The sequence below is a fragment of the Lichenostomus cassidix genome, unplaced genomic scaffold (genome assembly GCF_008360975.1).
Source record: "Lichenostomus cassidix isolate B80296 unplaced genomic scaffold, HeHo_3.0 HiC_scaffold_482, whole genome shotgun sequence".
Lineage (NCBI taxonomy): Eukaryota > Metazoa > Chordata > Aves > Passeriformes > Meliphagidae > Lichenostomus > Lichenostomus cassidix.
In genome coordinates this window covers 4,157-21,058 of record NW_028147319.1, presented here as the reverse complement: position 1 = coordinate 21,058, position 16,902 = coordinate 4,157, and the positions used below count along the sequence as shown (strand labels likewise).

Genomic DNA, 16,902 nt, shown 5'->3' with positions numbered 1-16,902 from the left:
GAATCAAGACAGAGCTGTCATTTTGGGGAGGTTCTTCAGGAATTTCCCCACACCAAGGGAAGGCTTGGGGAGGATTTTGTGACTGCTGGGAAGCTGTGCCATGATTTGACCAATTTTCCTCGGGAAGGAGGATGAGAAGTAGCTCATTACACCCACCCACTGCCGGATTTGGGACGGGGACCGAAGGATCCAGCACCACGACAAGGCAAAGCATGATCATCGTGTCAATCACCCGGAGCAGAGAGAACAAACCCTTCACTAGTGTTTGCATCCCAGCTGCGAGTTGGGATGGTTGGATTCGCTTCCCGAAGCCTTCAGCTCCACCTGGCCTCATCCCAGGGTGCTCACTGGGCTGGGATCGCTCAGTTTGCCCAGGATTTCCTATTCTCTGCGTTTTTCTGGCTCTTCTCCAGCCTCAGCGTGGATCCTCCTTCCGCCTTGGCCAGGGCGGTGAGGGAGGCCAGGTTGGAGGCTGAGCCAGAGAAATTCCCACTCCTCCTGTTCTCGGCTCCCTGCAGCCTCAGGCCGGAGCTCCTGCGCCGCGCCGCTCCCGTGGCCTTGCGGATCCTGCCCGGCTTCACCAGCAATCCATAGCCTGGGTTGCACCTGAAATACTGCTTCCCTCCGATGGAGCCGTCGTTCTTCCCTGGGGTGAGAGAATCAGGGAATTACAGGCTGCTTGGGGATGGGAGGGAGCTTGAATCCCAGCCTGTTCCAACCCCACACCTTCTGCTATCTCAGGTTGCTTCAAGCTCTGTCCAGCCTGGCTCTGGACACTTCCCAGGGATCCACAGGTTCTGTGCCACCCTCCCAGGGATGGACTTTTTCCTACCAAATGGGTTTTATTTTGTGCAAATTGGTGCTGCTGCACCCAGAGAAGGAGGCAAGGAAAAAATGCTGAGAGGGAAAATGACTGTTCCCTAAAAATACTCCCTGGAGGTAAAACTTGCCTGCTGAACCCCAGCAAGGGGAGTCACTCTGAATGGGACACTCCACCTTGTCCTTCCCCCCCACTTGCTATTCAGAGGAACTCTGTAATCTCTCCCAAAATGGTAAATAATCTGTTCCATTAGTAAAGGTATCAGGAAGGAAGGAAAAACAGAATTTAAAAGAGCTTTTGGCTTTCTGAGCTGTTTGAAGTTGAGGACTGTCGCTATTTCCACGTCATAAACCCTCCACAGAACAGGAAGGATAATTTCTCTATGCTGACGCTGTTGAAATCTTTCTATTTCCCTTTTTAGATCATTTAAAGTTCTCAGGATCACTGTTCAGGGATTGCTCCCATCTGTAAAGGGAATGTGGAGAGATTCAACAGCTCTTTAAATGACCTTAAGTCACCCCTTTTGCTTTTGGGGTGTTTCCTTCTCCCTTCCACCATCACCACGTTGGGTCCAATGTATCCTCAACATGGTCAGGACTTGGATTTCCACACCCTGGGAATTCCAGATGTGGCAGTTATGCTCCAAGAAACCAGGGTCTTAATCCTTGTGGAAACAGAAGGGGGGAAAAAAGAAAAATCCCAGTAATATCAGCAGCTGAGTCCTCAGCAGGGCAAAAATCTCCTGACTTTTCCATGGAAGCTACTGCTCGCTGGGATGTGCAAACAGAATCAGCTCTGGAGCAGCCTGACAGAGGGAAGGTGACCTTCCAAAACTGAAATGAACCTGTAAATATATATTTATATATTTTTACAATGAGGCACAACTTCAGTACTGCAGCTTTCAAAAGGATGGAGAGCTCCAGTTTGCTTTCCAGGATGGAAAAGTCTCGAGAGTTTTCTGAAAGCAGCTGGGAAGACACTGCCCAGCTCAGCTCTGATGAGCACAGGGCAGATATGGGAGCTCTGGATCCTGGACAGTTCTGCTGGATGAGCTGCTCCAATCCCAGGGAAATGGAAGGAGTGAGCAGCATGGGCTCCCTGGGATGTGCTGATTCACCACCCAGCCTGGGAATGCTGCAGCTTGGCTAAAAGGATTGGAATAAGGAGCTTTACACGCCCTGGGTTACCCAAATCCTCTCACTGTCACTGTGCCTCTCCTGGATTCCCCCAGTCCTGCCTGCTCCTAGAGGAAACAAATCCCAGGAAAGCAGAGGAAATTCCTGGAGAAAAGAAATCCCAGGAACATGCAGAGGAGAAGGGCTGGGGAGCCTGGGACTCCTGCAGAGATCAAATCCCAGCCATCATCTTCCTTTTCCCACACCTTATTCCCACATCAGCAGCACAGGAACAGGAGCAGCCTGCCCAGGAACTGCCCCCTGCTCTCCAAAAAATCCTGGGAACCCTAAATTCTGGGAATTCCACAGCTGTACAGGTAAGAGTCAGGCAGGGATGACAAATGAGATGCTGTAAGAAACCTTAAATTTTCTGTATGACCTAGTTGTCAGTGGATGATTATTTCACAGTGGTTTTCATATATATACAGCACGTATGAATATATATATATACATATATATATATATATACATATGCACTATATACATACACAGAGAAACAGTCTTTTGCAACTTTAAAGCTTATTTTGAAATAAAATCCTATTACCTCTTAATACCTATTAAGAGACTTTGCAACTCATTTAGCCTAAATGTCCCTTTGAGCTAAATCCCACAACTCCTGTTGTGCTCTCAACAGCCTTATCCTCACAGCAGAATTCCAGAAGGGAATCCCATGGACACAAGGCCTGTCTCCTGCAGCTGCTGCTTACCAAACTGCATGGAAAAGGAATCCTCATTCCTACACTGAGTGTAAGAAGCCAAAGAAATGAAAAGGGACAGTCAGGGATCGCAGAATGGTTTGGGTTGGGATCTTGAAAGGGTTGGAAGTGAGAGCAGGTTTGGAAAAAGATGACAGCAGGGAAGACCTTTTACATTTCCCTTTCCAAAATGCCTCCAGCAATGGGTAATAAATCCCCCAGTGGGTTAAAAACCCCCAAAAAAAATCAGCTTTAGGATGGGACACACTGGCTGCTTCCCACCTGATCCAGAGGATATTTTACCTGAAGGCAAATCCAGCTCGACACCAACCCACGTTCCCTCCTGGAAGTCTGTGGGTCCAATATATCTAACGATGCCTGTCTTATTTGTGCCAACCGTGACATATTCTCCCTCTTTCAGCCACTCAGGAACTTCGTTGGCATCTTCAGAGTCGGAAATCACCTCCAGTTTCTCCTCTGCCACCTCAGACCCGTTGTGGTTCACTCCCCGGGTGGTGGATGTGCTCTTTTCTCCTTCCTGCTGCTCTTCCAAGCTCGGGGAACCCACAGGATCTGATCCCAGCATGCTGGTGAAGGATTTCAGCTCTGATGTCTTCACCTTCTGGATTTTGAAAGGGGAGGCCGCAGCGCTGGGCTGCTCGGGATGAGCTTTGGGAAACCCCAGTTCTGAAGGCCCAGGAGCTGTTTCCTTCCTCCTGCCTTGCCCTGCTGCCTCCACGGATTGTTTGGATATCGACTCCTTTGGAGAGGAGGTAGAGAGAAGGAGTTTTGTGGCTGCAGAGGCATCGCTTCCCTGCTCGCTGGGATAAGCGCAGGACTTCCCATTCACCTCAGGGCCTTCCCTCGGCCTGGGGGGAGCACTTGGAAGGCTGAAGGAGGAGGAATTCTCCCTCTTTGGGCCCACACAGCTCTCAGCAGCCCTGTCCGAGTGTCCCTGCAGCTCAGAAGGGACCTGAGCCACCGCAGAGGCTGGGAGGTCACTCCCTGAAGGTGTCGGCCCTGCAGGCTGAGCCGCAGCGTCGCTCCCCGCTGCCAAGGCCTCGGAGAGGGTGGCTGTGGAGACACTGTGGGAAAAATACCCACTGGAGGCTTCACTCAGGGGGCTTGGGGGTCCCTCCTGGCAGTCCTGGGCCTGGGGGTCCCCTGTGGGTTGCTGCTGCAAAGGCACTTTCGGTGTTTTTTCCAGATTCTTGTCCGCCTCAGGTGTCTGCACCGCGGTTTCCAGGGGCTGCTTGCCTGCTTCCTCTTGGCTCATCTGCAACAGAGGAGGAGAGAGGGAATGTGGGGCTCCAAAATACCTGGGCTGAGAGTGCAGATCTAAATAATAGCAATCCAAAATATCTGGGCTAAAAGTGCAGATCCAAATAAGAACTATCCAGAATATCTGGGCTAAAAGCGCAGATCCAAACAAGAACTATCCAAAATACCTCGGCTAAAAGTGCAGACCTAAATAAGAACAATCCAGAATATCCAGGCTGAAAGTGCAGATCTAAATAATAATAATAATAATCTAAAATATCTGGGCTAAAAGTGCAGATCCAGATAATAATAATAATCTAGAATATCTGGGCTGAAAGTACAGATCCAAATCAGAACAATCCAGAATATCTGGGCTAAAAGTGCAGATCTAAATAATAATAATAATAATCCAAAATATCTGGGCTGAAAGTGCAGATCCAAATAATAATAATAATAATAATAATAATAATAATAAAAATCTAGACTATCCGGGCTGAAAGTGCAGATCCAAATAATAAAAACAATCCAAAATATCTGGGCTGAACGTGCAGATCCAAATAAGAACTACCCAAAATATCTGGGCTAAAAGTGCAGATCTAAATAACAATAATAATCCAAAATATCTGGGCTGAAAGTGCAGATCCAAGGCCATTGGGAAGCCTTGGTTTTGAGTTTATCTAAATCCCCGTGTGGCTGCAATCTCCAGGAGATGGAAGCTGATCCCGAGTCAGCCCTGCCAACCTGGGAGGATTGTCAGCTCCCTCCTTCCATTAATCAGGGAAGTGTCAACCCCAAGAAGTTCACTCCCCAATATTTACTGAAAAATTATTTATATTACAGGAATGGTCATTTGCTGTTTGAACAGCAGGATTTATACGGAATGGGAAGCAGCCGTGATCCATAAGTCTCTCACAGTTATTTGGCTTAACTCTCCGGGTGGATAAATCATCCCTCTGCACCTAAACTGTCATTTCTGTCCCCATTTCCAAATGCCATTCCCACCTCGGTGCCGCCAGCACCTCGCACTTGCAGAGGATGAAATTAACTGCACCTCATGAGATTAACAGCCCATTCCAGTGATGTATTTCTTGGCTGTAAAGTTTACTAAATCTGATAGATCAATATCTTTTGCCAGCACATGTACTCTAAAAGATTAGGATGTCTCTAAATCTCTTTGAGAAGGAGGGAGGGAGGAGAGTGCTAATAGGAAGGGGGGGAAAAAAAAAAAGAGGTTGGAGAAGGGCAGATTTGAACAAATCCTGTCTCGGGTGTACATTTTTGTTTATTATTCCCAATTTTGTAATTTCTCCCACCTAGTGGTTAAGTGTCCTGAACTACAGGATTTTCAGCTTATTCCCAAGTGCCTTTTCTACTAGAAGCATAAGCAGGGTTTGAAGAAAGAGGGATTTGCCTGGATTACAGGAATTTCAGAACCAAGGGTTTGCTTATCACTAAGTGAAATGTAATACAAAAAAAAAAAAGTTGTTTTTTTTAAATATTCCAGCAGATTAAAGCCGTATTTTTCCCTTTCCTATAGCAAGGGTGGTGTCCATGTGGACTGGGGAGCTTTGCTCTTTCTCTGCATTTTCCCTTTGGATAACACAGAGTTTTCCAAGACAATAAAAGCACAGTGGGATGGGAGGAAGCTGATGTGCTGCTCAGGAGACTGAAGTTCTGCTGAAAAGTGGGAGATCACAAGCTCTATTTTCTCTCCAGTTTAGCAAGTTTTTCCATGCTGATATCATGGCAAAATGGAAAATTAAGCCCCACACTTAGAATAACAGCCACGTCCTGCTCACAGACACTGTCAGAGGCTAGAAATTTTCCTTTTTAAAGCAGCAAACCAGCTGAATTTCAGCTAATTAACTGCTAATGCTTTCAAATACAAAAGTGTAACCAGGAATGGGAGAGGAGATTTTAGCAGGACCTAAGAAAACCCAGGCTGCATTTCACTGCCTCACAGCAAGGCAGCAGCACAAGTGCAACAGGTTTGAAGCAGTTGGTGCTTTCACCACCTCTGGCAGGTGAATATAAAAATGGTATCTTCACATCCTGGGATTTGCTCACCTGTTTTATCCTTGCAGCACTGGCATCCAGACAGGCCGACTGAACCATAATTCGTGGGACAGCCTGGGGGGAGGGAAATGCAGAGAATTATTCGGTGAAAGGATTAAATATTGTCAAAGTGGTGAAGCTGATATTTGACATTTGGGATCCTAGGAAAGCTTTTGTCAGGAAAGGATGGAAGACTAAACTGGACTTTCAGGACTTGAAAATGGAGTTTGTCAATAAAAAGGAGGAGAGACTTTTTACACAGGCAGAGGGAATAGATTTAAGCTAAAAAAGCTTTAGGATGAAATTCTTCCCTGTGAGAGTGGCACAGGTTGCCCAGAGAAGCTGTGGGATCCCTAGAAGAGTTCAAAAACCACATGGATGTGTCTCCTGAGGACATGGATTGGTCCTGAGCCTGGAGGTGGTGCTGAGTTATTGCTGCACTTGATCTTAAAGGCCTTTAGGATTCCATGATTTGATCTCCAGAACTCTTTCTCCATCTCCAGTCTCTTAATTCAGTTTGGATTGGAGCATTATTGGCTTTAACTCAAAAAAGCAAGGTGGAACTGAGGTCTGTGCATCCTCTTTTCCATGACAGTATTCCCACTGCCTGCTGGACATGCAGGCATTGACAAGAAATAGTCTTCACTTGCTCCAAATTCAGGTTTTTATGTTGCATATTTGAAATAATTCCTCTCCTGAGAGCAGAGCAGCACATTGTGACACTTGATATAAACCTGAGGCTACGCTGTTGGCTTGGGCTGCCCCACAGGAGGGGAAGGGAGATCCAGTTCCCTGGAAAACCTTGGGAAAGGGAAGCAGGAAGAGAAGGAGAGAGGAGAAAAAGGCAGGAAGGTCTCTTCAGCACTGTTAAATAACGAATTGCAAGTGAAGGTTCAGATTCAAAGAGCTCTTTAAAGGAGACATTCCACAATTTGGGAACTGTCTGCTTTTATTCCTTTTTTCTCCAAGTGACTCGAGAATTCCCCCTGTACATATACACAGGCAGTGCTCAACTCCCAGAAAAAAGATTCCCAGGATTCAACAATCTGTTTAAAGCACTGAAACCTTCCAGCTGAAGAGTTAGGAATCTTCTCTTTAATTCCCAGCAAAGCAGGAATATGACTAATCTTATTCCCAAGAGGAATAAGCATGGGAGAAAAGATCAGTTGTTATTTATACAGATTTCCAGGCATCAAGAAACCAAGGTGGTTCAAGGTAAAAAATAAGACAAAAGATGGACAAAACTCCAATGGGGTCACAGTGGACCCAAATAAATTTTTTGAAGACATTAAAGCTCCAGTTCAACCAGAGGAAGAGGAGAGGAGGGTTTTTTGCTTGTTCCTGAACCTGCTAAATGAAAATTCACCACTGCAATAGGGTTCAGGGCAAAGTGGCTCTGCTTTGGGGGCACAAGTTTGAGCATTTTGAGATCCTCACTGGGACAGGAGCTGTGGCTCCAGGAAGGATCAGAATATACCAATGAAGAAACCCTGCAAATTTTAGGTTTTATAGAATTTGTCCAGCCTTATTATCCAGAAATAAGCACCCAGAATTGGAATAAGTATTTAAAGCCATTTCTCAGTTCCTTTGATTCCCTTTTCTCCCCTTTAAACAAAACGAGGAAAGTGTTTGTTTGCGTTTTTTTTATCTCTCCAAAACCTTCATTCTTACTGAATGAAGGTAAATCCACAAAATCTAAAAAATATAGATTTTCACCCTACAAATCCACAAAATTCTCAAAATCCACTTGGTATCACACAGCAGAAGAAAGAAAACCACTAGGGTTTAGTCACTCCTCATCAAGTTCTCCTCCTGAAAGGATGACAGATCTCCAAACTACACCACCAAGCAAAGTTTGGAAAAACTCAGAAAAAAGCAATTATGAGAGCTTTGGTGCTGACAAGCAGCAGAGGGGCAGAACACCCTCAGAGGGGCAGTGAGGGCACCACAGCAGATTTGGGGGATGAAATGCAGTCAAATTCCTCGGGGAGGGAGGACACTGCAAACGAAGCGTTGGGCTATCTGGGAAGACATCACTGGATGGAAAGTATTTCTGAATCCAGAGCCAAATTCTACCATTAAATGTTTGTATTTTAACTGCTAAACTCGAGGTATCCATTTATCCACTCCCTTTCACAGGGAGGATTTCTGGCAGAATTCCTTCAGCCAAGCTGACCAAACACAGAGTGAGGGAGAACATGAAAGCATTTCCCTCTAAAGCATCTCTGAGTGTCTTTTCCTAAGAGCTGCTGCTCTGTGCAGGGAGATAATGAGTACAAAGAACCTGGACAGCATGCACTCACATCCCAAAAATCCCTGTGTGCTGGGATGACCCCACACTCTGGGCAGAGGGGAGGGGGAAATTCTGGGATTCTAGAATCCCAGAGCAGGAAGGATGCTGGAACAAATCCAGAGGAGGCCACAGAGATGCTCCAAGGGAGGAAATCCTCTGCTCTGGAGCCAGGCTGGGAGAGCTGGGGGTGTTCACTTGGAGAATATAGGATACAGAGAGATCTCAGAGCTCCTGGCAGTGCCTAAAGGGGCTCCAGGAGAGCTGGAGAGGGACTTAGGACAAGGGATGGAGGGACAGGACACAGGGAATGGCTTCCCACTGGAAAAGGGGATATTTGGGTGGGATACCATGGCAGAATTTGGACCTGGATGATCTTCAACATCCCTTCCAACCCAAACCATTCCATGATTCCATGGTGATTCCAATGTTTGATCTCTAAGAAGGAACATTTTCTGGTCACTTGACACATTCTTTGAGGTGACCAAAAGAGAGACCAACCTGCCACACTGCTGAGCATGAAGAGGAAAAGCAATTTTGTGCCTCTCCCCAATTCCAGAGACACCAACATTTATCCTGAATGAACATTTTCTAATCCCATATATTCCATATGTACATAATGGCCACCTCTTCCAAGAGCTCAGCAGAACACATTTGGTATTTCTGTGCCATTAAACACTTTGTAAAATGCCTCTGGCCATGGTGACTGATGGCTTCAGCACTAAGCCTTTGATTTCATGTCACTGGGATGAAAATCCTTCAGCATTAACACCCAATATGCAGAAAGTTCAGTGGCATTTAAGGCAACAGATCAGGCCAGTGCAGCCAAAAATCACCCTGGGAGCTCCAGGAATGGTTTAGCCAAGGTGATACAATCCTAAAAGGACATTATCCCAAATTTCCACTGCTCTTCTCTTTGCTTTCCCATCCCCAGACAGGAGTGACTGAGCCCAGGGATTCTCCCACTGACAGAGTTATGGTTCCATCACCATTTAACAGCAGCTGCTGGGAACTTCTGCAGCAGGACACAGCATTTGCTTCATTAAACAGAGATTTAAATCCATTTGGAGCACTCAGGTTAAAATACTTCCACAAAAAATGCAGGGAGAATTCCGAATTCCCTGATGTAGAGCCCAAAAAAAGGAATCAATTTTTAAAATGTAACCCCCCCAGCAATATTCTTCTTGACAATTATTTTTAAATTGAGGACAAAGTCATTAATCACTCAAATATAAAATCTCTTGCCTTCCACAAGGAGATCTGAAATCCAGTGCAAGTTCATTTGTTGGGGTTTTTTGGTGTTTATTCATTTTCTTCTCTAAATACACTCTGCATTTAAATATTAACCCAAACATTGAAATATTAACCCAAACCCCTTCTTATTCCAGCTTCCCAATGTGGAACATTTCCCCCTGTCATAGGACTTCAGAATTCCCCATTTCCAGTATAATTCATACAAAAATAACCACACCATTTTCTATGCAGCTAAATGACTTCGTTTCTAGGTCCTGGCAGATTAAAAGAGTAATCCATCCCCATTTTTAAGTCAGTTCATACAGAAGTTGGAGCGGTTTGAGACTTTCAAAGCCCATTTTCCACACTCATTCTCATCAAATGCTGTTTGTATTTGAGGATGACAGTGAAAACTGAGCTCAGAAAGAAATCAAAACACCAACAACTGAGTCACAAGGAGACACATGAGCTCTGCTGTGGAGCTCTGATTGGAGCATCCAAATGATTTTTTTACTTGAAACTCCGAAAAAAAAAAAGCCTTCAAGATGTTAAAGAAGGTTTTCTGAGGCCACATTATTTACATTTGATTAAGGAATGTCAGTTCTAGCAATCATAATGTGCACCAGGCCCATCCATGAAACTTATTTTTTAATGGAGTGCCAGAAAAGGGGTTCTGTCTATTTAGAAAGCCTTTCATTAACTGCATTTCATTAGTTTTTAGGATTAATTTCTATGTCTGCATCAGAAGGTGGAAGGGAAAAGAGTGACAGCTGCTCTTTACATGTGGCTACACCATAAAGCAAAAATGAATTCTATGGAAATTTAGAGTTTACTATCTTTTTTTTTAATAAATCTGTGACTCAAGATGTCTCTCTTAACAAAAAGACATCTGAGCATCCAGCAAGATTCTTAGACAGGAAGGTGACCAAAATCCACTCACCAAATTGGCCACAGGAATTTCCTTCAATGTCAAAAAAACCCCCCAATTTAATATGTACATTTTTTAATGTCAGCACCCAGCGATGCCCTGAAATGTAATTACACAGGCAGTTCCTGGAGAGCCACAGAGTCACCAGGGAAAGAACAGGAATTCTGCTTGGTGCACACTGGGAAAGCCTCAGCATGTGGATAAAAAAAGAGGAATTTCAATTCCTAAATAATATAATCAAGCACAGAGAGATGAAATTCTGCTTCTCCCATTGTGTAAAAATAAAAATATTTTACACAAGGATTTTCAGCTTTTCCCCATCAGTTCCAAAATCTTGCACTCTGTGATTCTCAGCTTTTTTAAAGAACAGCCTAGCAAAACAAAAAGCAATTCCAGCCATCGAGAAAGCTTTAAATTGTTGGCTTTTTTTTTTTATTTACAGACTACTGGCAATTAATTTAAAGGCTCCAGATAAAGGAGAAAATAGGCATTTTCTAACTTTAAAGTATATAAACAGCTTCATCAGAACCCAATCTTTTAGGTACATAAACAGCTTCATCGGAAGCCGTTCTGCAAGTTACATAAAGAATCCTATTATGCCAAATTAATTCAATCTAACTAATTAGAGAGCAGGAAGTTCTTTCAATTATTTTATGTGCTGTCTGAGAAACACACTTGAATACGAGAGCAGATTTCATTAATTGCGGTTCATTATTCTCCAGATTAGTTACTAAACTTGCAGCAGAAGGTCAAAGACAGCAATTTTGTTCCCTGCCACCACCTTGACTGGGATGGCTCTGCTTTTTCTTTTCTTTTTTTTTTTTCTGAAGCTCAAGCAACCACTCTAAACAAGGGAAGATCACTTTGTAAAGACAATTTTGTGGGGGATCGCTCACTGTAAAGTTGGTTACACTGTAAGCAATGGGCAGAATTGAAAGAAAAAGCTGCTAAAATAATTTAAGAAGTGTATTTTTGTAATGACTGATCAGGACTGATCTCCTTTTTTACTGGAACAGAATCAGAGATTTGGTACCACATTCACTTGGAATGGTCATGGTGAACTTTAAACCTGGGAAAAGTTAAATCCTGCTCCTTTGGAAATGATGCTCAAAAGCACTAAAATCACCTCATCCCTGCTGATAGGGAGCACCAAAACCCATCTGATGCTTTCTGCAGAGCTCTACAGCCACTAATCCTGATAATTCATCTGGAACTTCCTGGAAATTGAACACCATGGCTGGGCCAGGCAGGTGGTTCAAGATGGTTCACCAGCACTTTTCCAGAACATTAGATGATTAAGCACTCTCAAATGATGGAGCACACAAAAAGGGGAGCTTGACAAGGACTTTGGACATTCTCTTTTCACATTAAATGGATCCACTTGGCCTTTTTGTATTTATGTTCAAAAGGCTGCTGTTATAAAACAGCTCATTTGCTTTTCATGGGATCATGGAATATCCTGAGCTGGAAGGGATCCACCAGGAGCAGCAAGTTCAACTCCTGGTTCTGTCCAGGAAACACCAACAATCCCACCCTGTGCATCCCTGACAGCATTGTCCAAACACTCCAGGAACTCTGGCACCTTTGGGAATGTCACCATTTCACTGGGGAGCTGTTCAGTGCCCAAACACCCTCTGGGGGAAGAGCCTTTCCCTAAAATCCAACCTGACTCTCCCCATATCTCAGTCTTCTACCAGCAAAGGATGATTCAGATCCCTCCATCTGCTTTGTCACTTCTATTCCTGAACCTTGCTCTCCCAAATTGTTGTTTCCAGCAACAAAACTCCAGCAGTTAAGGGTCAGACTCCTTTGCAACTAAAGCCATGAAGTCCTTTTGGCTTTGCCTCCACCTTATGATTTTGTAGTTTATCACCCACTACCCCCACCCTGCAGGCTCATTGACATCCCCTGCCTCTGTGCACTGAAATTTCCTTCTCCCACACACCTAGAGGTGCTGCTCTGTATTCCCTGAGGCTCAGAAAGATCATTTTCGTGTCCCCTCCGTGGCACAGTTTCCTCCAGGTGCACAGGAATTCCTGGCTGCCTGCCTGGCTCTGGCAGGTGAGCGATGAGGTGCTGAAGCTGATAGCCAGGCAATGACCCCCAGTGGCCCCCCATGTCCCCCTGAGTCCCTCAGCCATCCATCACCACCTCCAGCTCCATCCCTCTGGCTCCATTTGTATCCTCAGGCTGCTAGAAAGAAGCAGCATGGGAGATTATAGGATGGGATATTGATGATCCTCAAGCCAGACCTGCTGGAATTGCACCTCTTTATTTTTGTGCTGCACAGAAGAAGCTGGAGCTGATTCTGGGGCAGTTCCTTCCATTTTTTCTCTTTTCTGGGCACCTTTCCTTAGGCTGGGATTAGGAAAAGGTTCTTTCCCCAGAGTGTGGTGAGGCACTGAACAGCTCCCCAGGGAATGGTGACATTCCCAAAGCAGCCAGAACTCCAGGAATGTTTGGACAACAGGCACAGGGTGGGATTGCTGGGGTGTCTGTGCAGGGCCAGGGGTTGGATCAGTGATCCCTGTGGGTTTCTCCAGCTCAGGATATTCCATGATTCTCTGAGATTGCTAACAGCAGCACCCTATTTCCCTATGAACAGAGCTGCAAAGAATATCTGAAACCTCTCAAGCCAGGGAGGTCTATTTGTCACACAACTGATTTGCTCCATTGCAAAACCTAAAAGTAGAGAATAATTCTAACATTTCATTTTATGATACAGATCCAGTGGGCATGGAAAGCCTGGGTTGCTCCCCAGTGCAACCAAGCATTAAAGCATCACATACTCCTCTTATTATTTAAAAAACCCAAAGCATTAATAGCATTTCCCCTCCTATTAAACATCACTGAGATCATGACCTGGTTGCCTTTCCATAGCAACCCACAACACAAACGAAAATCTCATTAAAGAGTTGTCTCCGTAGTTAAAAACTTGATTTCTAGACAAATCATCCACGACTGATCTTGAACAGGAAAGGAGTGGGAACAGGTGGTTAGACTAGAGGCAGGAAATGAGGCCTCATTCCTCCACTCAGCTCTCACTGATTCACTGAGGATTCAAGAAGGTGTGAAAGGCTCTCACTGCAATTGTAAGAGCACCTATTTGCATCTCTCCATACCCAAATGCCTTCAAAGAAAGCCACCACCTTCATTTTAATTCTCTGCAGTTCATAGATGAGGAGGTTTGCACAATTCCAGCCTCAACACCAAGCAAAAGGCAACATGAAAATGGAAAATGAATCCCCAGCCAAGCTAAAAATATTTTAAATCTGCCTCGTTCTTATTTGTGCCATAAGTCACTTTAAAAAATGTTTTTAAGTGCTGGTGGATTTATTTTTGCTCTATTTATTGAATATTTTACTGTACTTCTACTATGTCAAAACAACTTCCTGTAGTCCTGGGATGTTCAAGTTCAGTTGTAGCAAACAACAGAACAGAATATCCAACCACAAAAAAAATGGAGTTGTCTGGGGGATTTTAGGGTTTGTTTTGCTTCGTTTTGAGGAAGATATTCTTTAAAATGTTTGTCTGCATGGCAAGAGGATGACAGCAGAGCCAGCACAGGCAGAATGGACTCCCAAAAACTTTAACATGAGATTCATCTTCACAGCAGTTTGTTAAACCTTCAAAATTTACTCTGTAGAGAAATGACCCTTTATAAATAAACTAGAGCCTCACAAATAAAGGAGATTATATTATTTATAATGGGATTTTCTATTTCACCTGATGGTTTTTTTTTTAAAGAGAGAAGTGTTTCTTTCATTCAGCTTGACCTTCTGCTCAGAGCACAGAAGCCACACCTGGAGCAGGTGGAGCTTTGAAGCACACAATCCAAAAGCAAAAGAGGAAATCAAATTCTTCCCTGACACTTGGAATAGATAAGAATGAACAAAACCAACTACACAGGAAATACAAACACACAGGAAAAGATGGCAAACGGTGACACAAGCTGGGGGTGAGGGCTGGGAGGGGATGGGATATGAAACAAGGAATTAAAAATAGAATTACATTTTCCTCCTGGCAATCCACAAACAACACTAAGTGCCCTCCATAAATTTCCCCATTGTTGCAGTGAGTGGGAAGCCCATAAATCTCACTGGGAGAGGACCTGGCACTCACAAAAAGCCAAGTGGGCTGAGTGAGTATCAATAAGTTCCAGCAGCTCCACCATCTCTGCCCAGGATGGGAAATGGATCACGAGGCTCTGCTGTGCCTAAAAGCTTGGTTTGCTCTGCAGCAACTTGTAAAACAGCACTCTGCCAGCAGCACTCACTGATATTGGATTTGGTGGGTGATTTAATGCTTTACCTGCTGGGTAAGGGGAGAGCTCTGCCTGCCCTTCTTCTCGTCTCGAACGGGGAACAGGGACTTCAGCAGCTTTGGCATCTGAGGCACGAAGGACTTGACAGGATTCAGGTAGGAAGCAGCCAGGCTACCAATACCTGCTGGGAAAAAACAGTATTAAAACATGAAAGCAGTTTTTCTTTGGGGAAAGGGAAAAAAAAATCCCAAAGCTGACCCAAACCCCTCTATTAAAAATGTTGAAAAGTGTTCTTTTTAGTCCAAAATTACTTCCGTGGTTGAAGAATTAGCCAAGAAAAAGCACTCTGTGAGAGCAGCTCAGCTTCATGTGACACTCAGGAGCTGCAGGGACTTCATTCCACTTTTAGGGAATTCTCTGAGCTGTGGCAGAGCTCTCACCTGGATCAGGAGAGTGGTTCTGCTGCCCAGAGCCTGGCAGGGAGGTACGAGATGGACTAATGCCCCTACTGGAGTTTGTGGCACCTTGGGACACATCTTGCTGACTCTCCCATCGACCCTGGAGGAGAAAAAAAAGGTGGTTTTCTCCAAGTTAGCAAACAGCAGGAGCACAGCAATCCTGCCACACCCTGCACAGCCCCTCTGCAAAGCTCGGAATGCCAGAGGTGAGGAAAAACCCTTCCCAAGAGGTGCTTTCAGTTGGCAGACCCAGCCCTGCAAAGATGAGCCCCCACAGCATAAAGGCACAGAAAAAGTTTATTTCCAGACCTCAGAGCTGTAATATTTTACTCATTTCTGCTGCTGTGTTGTGGAAGCTGAGTGTGTTACAACCAGGTGAAAACCACACGGTGCTGCCTGCCCAAAATTCCTGAATATTTTGTGTATCTACTCAGAAATACTGGATGTAGGGTCAGGAGAAGGAGTGAGGACAGAGCTTTGAATAAGACAAAAAATACAAGACCTAAAGGTTGGATGTTTGTGCCTGGAGTCAGAGAAAGGAGGAGCTGATGGGATCAAGAGGAAGCCTAGAAAAAAAAGGGAGCTGGAATATCCAGGAACAAGCTGTGGATAGCAGGAGCCACAAAAAAATATTAGGACAGATTATAGGTTTGAAATGGTTAGTGAAGATGAACCAAGATTCTTTTCAGCCCTCCAAGAGCCTGATGCACATGAGGAAGAAAGAGAGACAGAGAAAAGAGCAGCTCTTTGTCTTCCCAAGATCCCAGGGTTCTCTGGCTGGCTTTTCCCATGGATTCCACACACCTTCTGCACATGGAGGATGATTTCTCCTGTTTTTACAAAGTTCCACTGTGGTTCTGGAAATTTCCTCTCAACCTTACAGCCAGAAATAGCCTCAGTGACACAGACCTGAATCCCCAAGCCACTGTCTCACATCAGCACGAGAGTGTCAAAAATCCACGTGGCCAAACCCTTTTTTTTTTTCCTAATTCCATCACCTTGTTGGGCCAAATAATTGACAGATTTTTCTGCAATGATCATTCCAAGTGCCTGGCCCAGGGTGTGTCTCTGCTGGAAGTTTCACCTGGATGAAGGACAAGGTTTGGGTTTTGCTTCACCAAACTGAGTGAAGCAACCAAATTCCTCGGGGTTGTCCTGAAAACTTCCAGGGAGGAGCAGTTCCTTCTAATTTCCTCAATTTAAAGGACATCTCAAGGAAATTCATTACCCATTTATGGGTCAAAAAAGTCCACTCTCAGACCCTACAAGAAGTCTCAGTGTCTGGTGGAGAAGTGTGCAGGTGGTAAAGTATTTTCAGGACAAACTTGGAAAGCTTCACCTTTCCACAATCAGAGGTTGCAAGGAAAGGATGGTGCAGCCAAACTGATAAAAACTGAAGTTGGATCCCATTTTTTTTTGGTAAGAGTTTTGCTATGGCTGGTGCAACACCTGGACTTTATTGCACACCTGAATTTTGCTTGTTTTTTAAAAGACATAACAGGAAAAAAACCACTTTCACATTAAAATGGTCCAGTGCACATAATAAAAAGGAGTTACAAGGGATGGATGGACTTGCTGCATCCCAGACCAGAAGTTTCAGGTATTTTTTTCCTCAAGTTAAAAGGGGAAAATGTACCTTTTCAAGAAGCTTCCCACTGTTGGATGCAAGGAATTAACCCGACCTTGAACATAAAAATGACAGGCAGCCGAACTAATCTGAACTG

The 16,902-nt window shown here is 44.5% G+C and overlaps 1 protein-coding gene across 2 annotated transcripts; it reads right to left on the bottom strand.

The window, feature by feature from the left end:
- Positions 1-208: 208 nt before the first annotated feature.
- LOC146423429 (kinesin-like protein KIF13B) lies at positions 209-16,297 on the bottom strand. 2 transcript variants are annotated; one of them, XM_085044775.1, is made up of 5 exons: positions 15,161-16,297; positions 14,768-14,904; positions 6,018-6,080; positions 2,994-3,966; positions 209-646 (listed from the first exon to the last, which is right to left on the bottom strand). In XM_085044775.1, exons 2-5 carry the CDS (start codon positions 14,843-14,845, stop codon positions 363-365), a joined length of 1,398 nt encoding a protein of 465 aa, XP_084900901.1. In that variant the 5' UTR covers positions 14,846-14,904; positions 15,161-16,297; the 3' UTR covers positions 209-362. The 2 variants fall into 2 exon arrangements, with proteins under 2 accessions (XP_084900901.1, XP_084900900.1); XM_085044774.1 differs by having other exon boundaries at positions 14,768-14,901; positions 15,161-16,295.
- Positions 16,298-16,902: the final 605 nt, after the last annotated feature.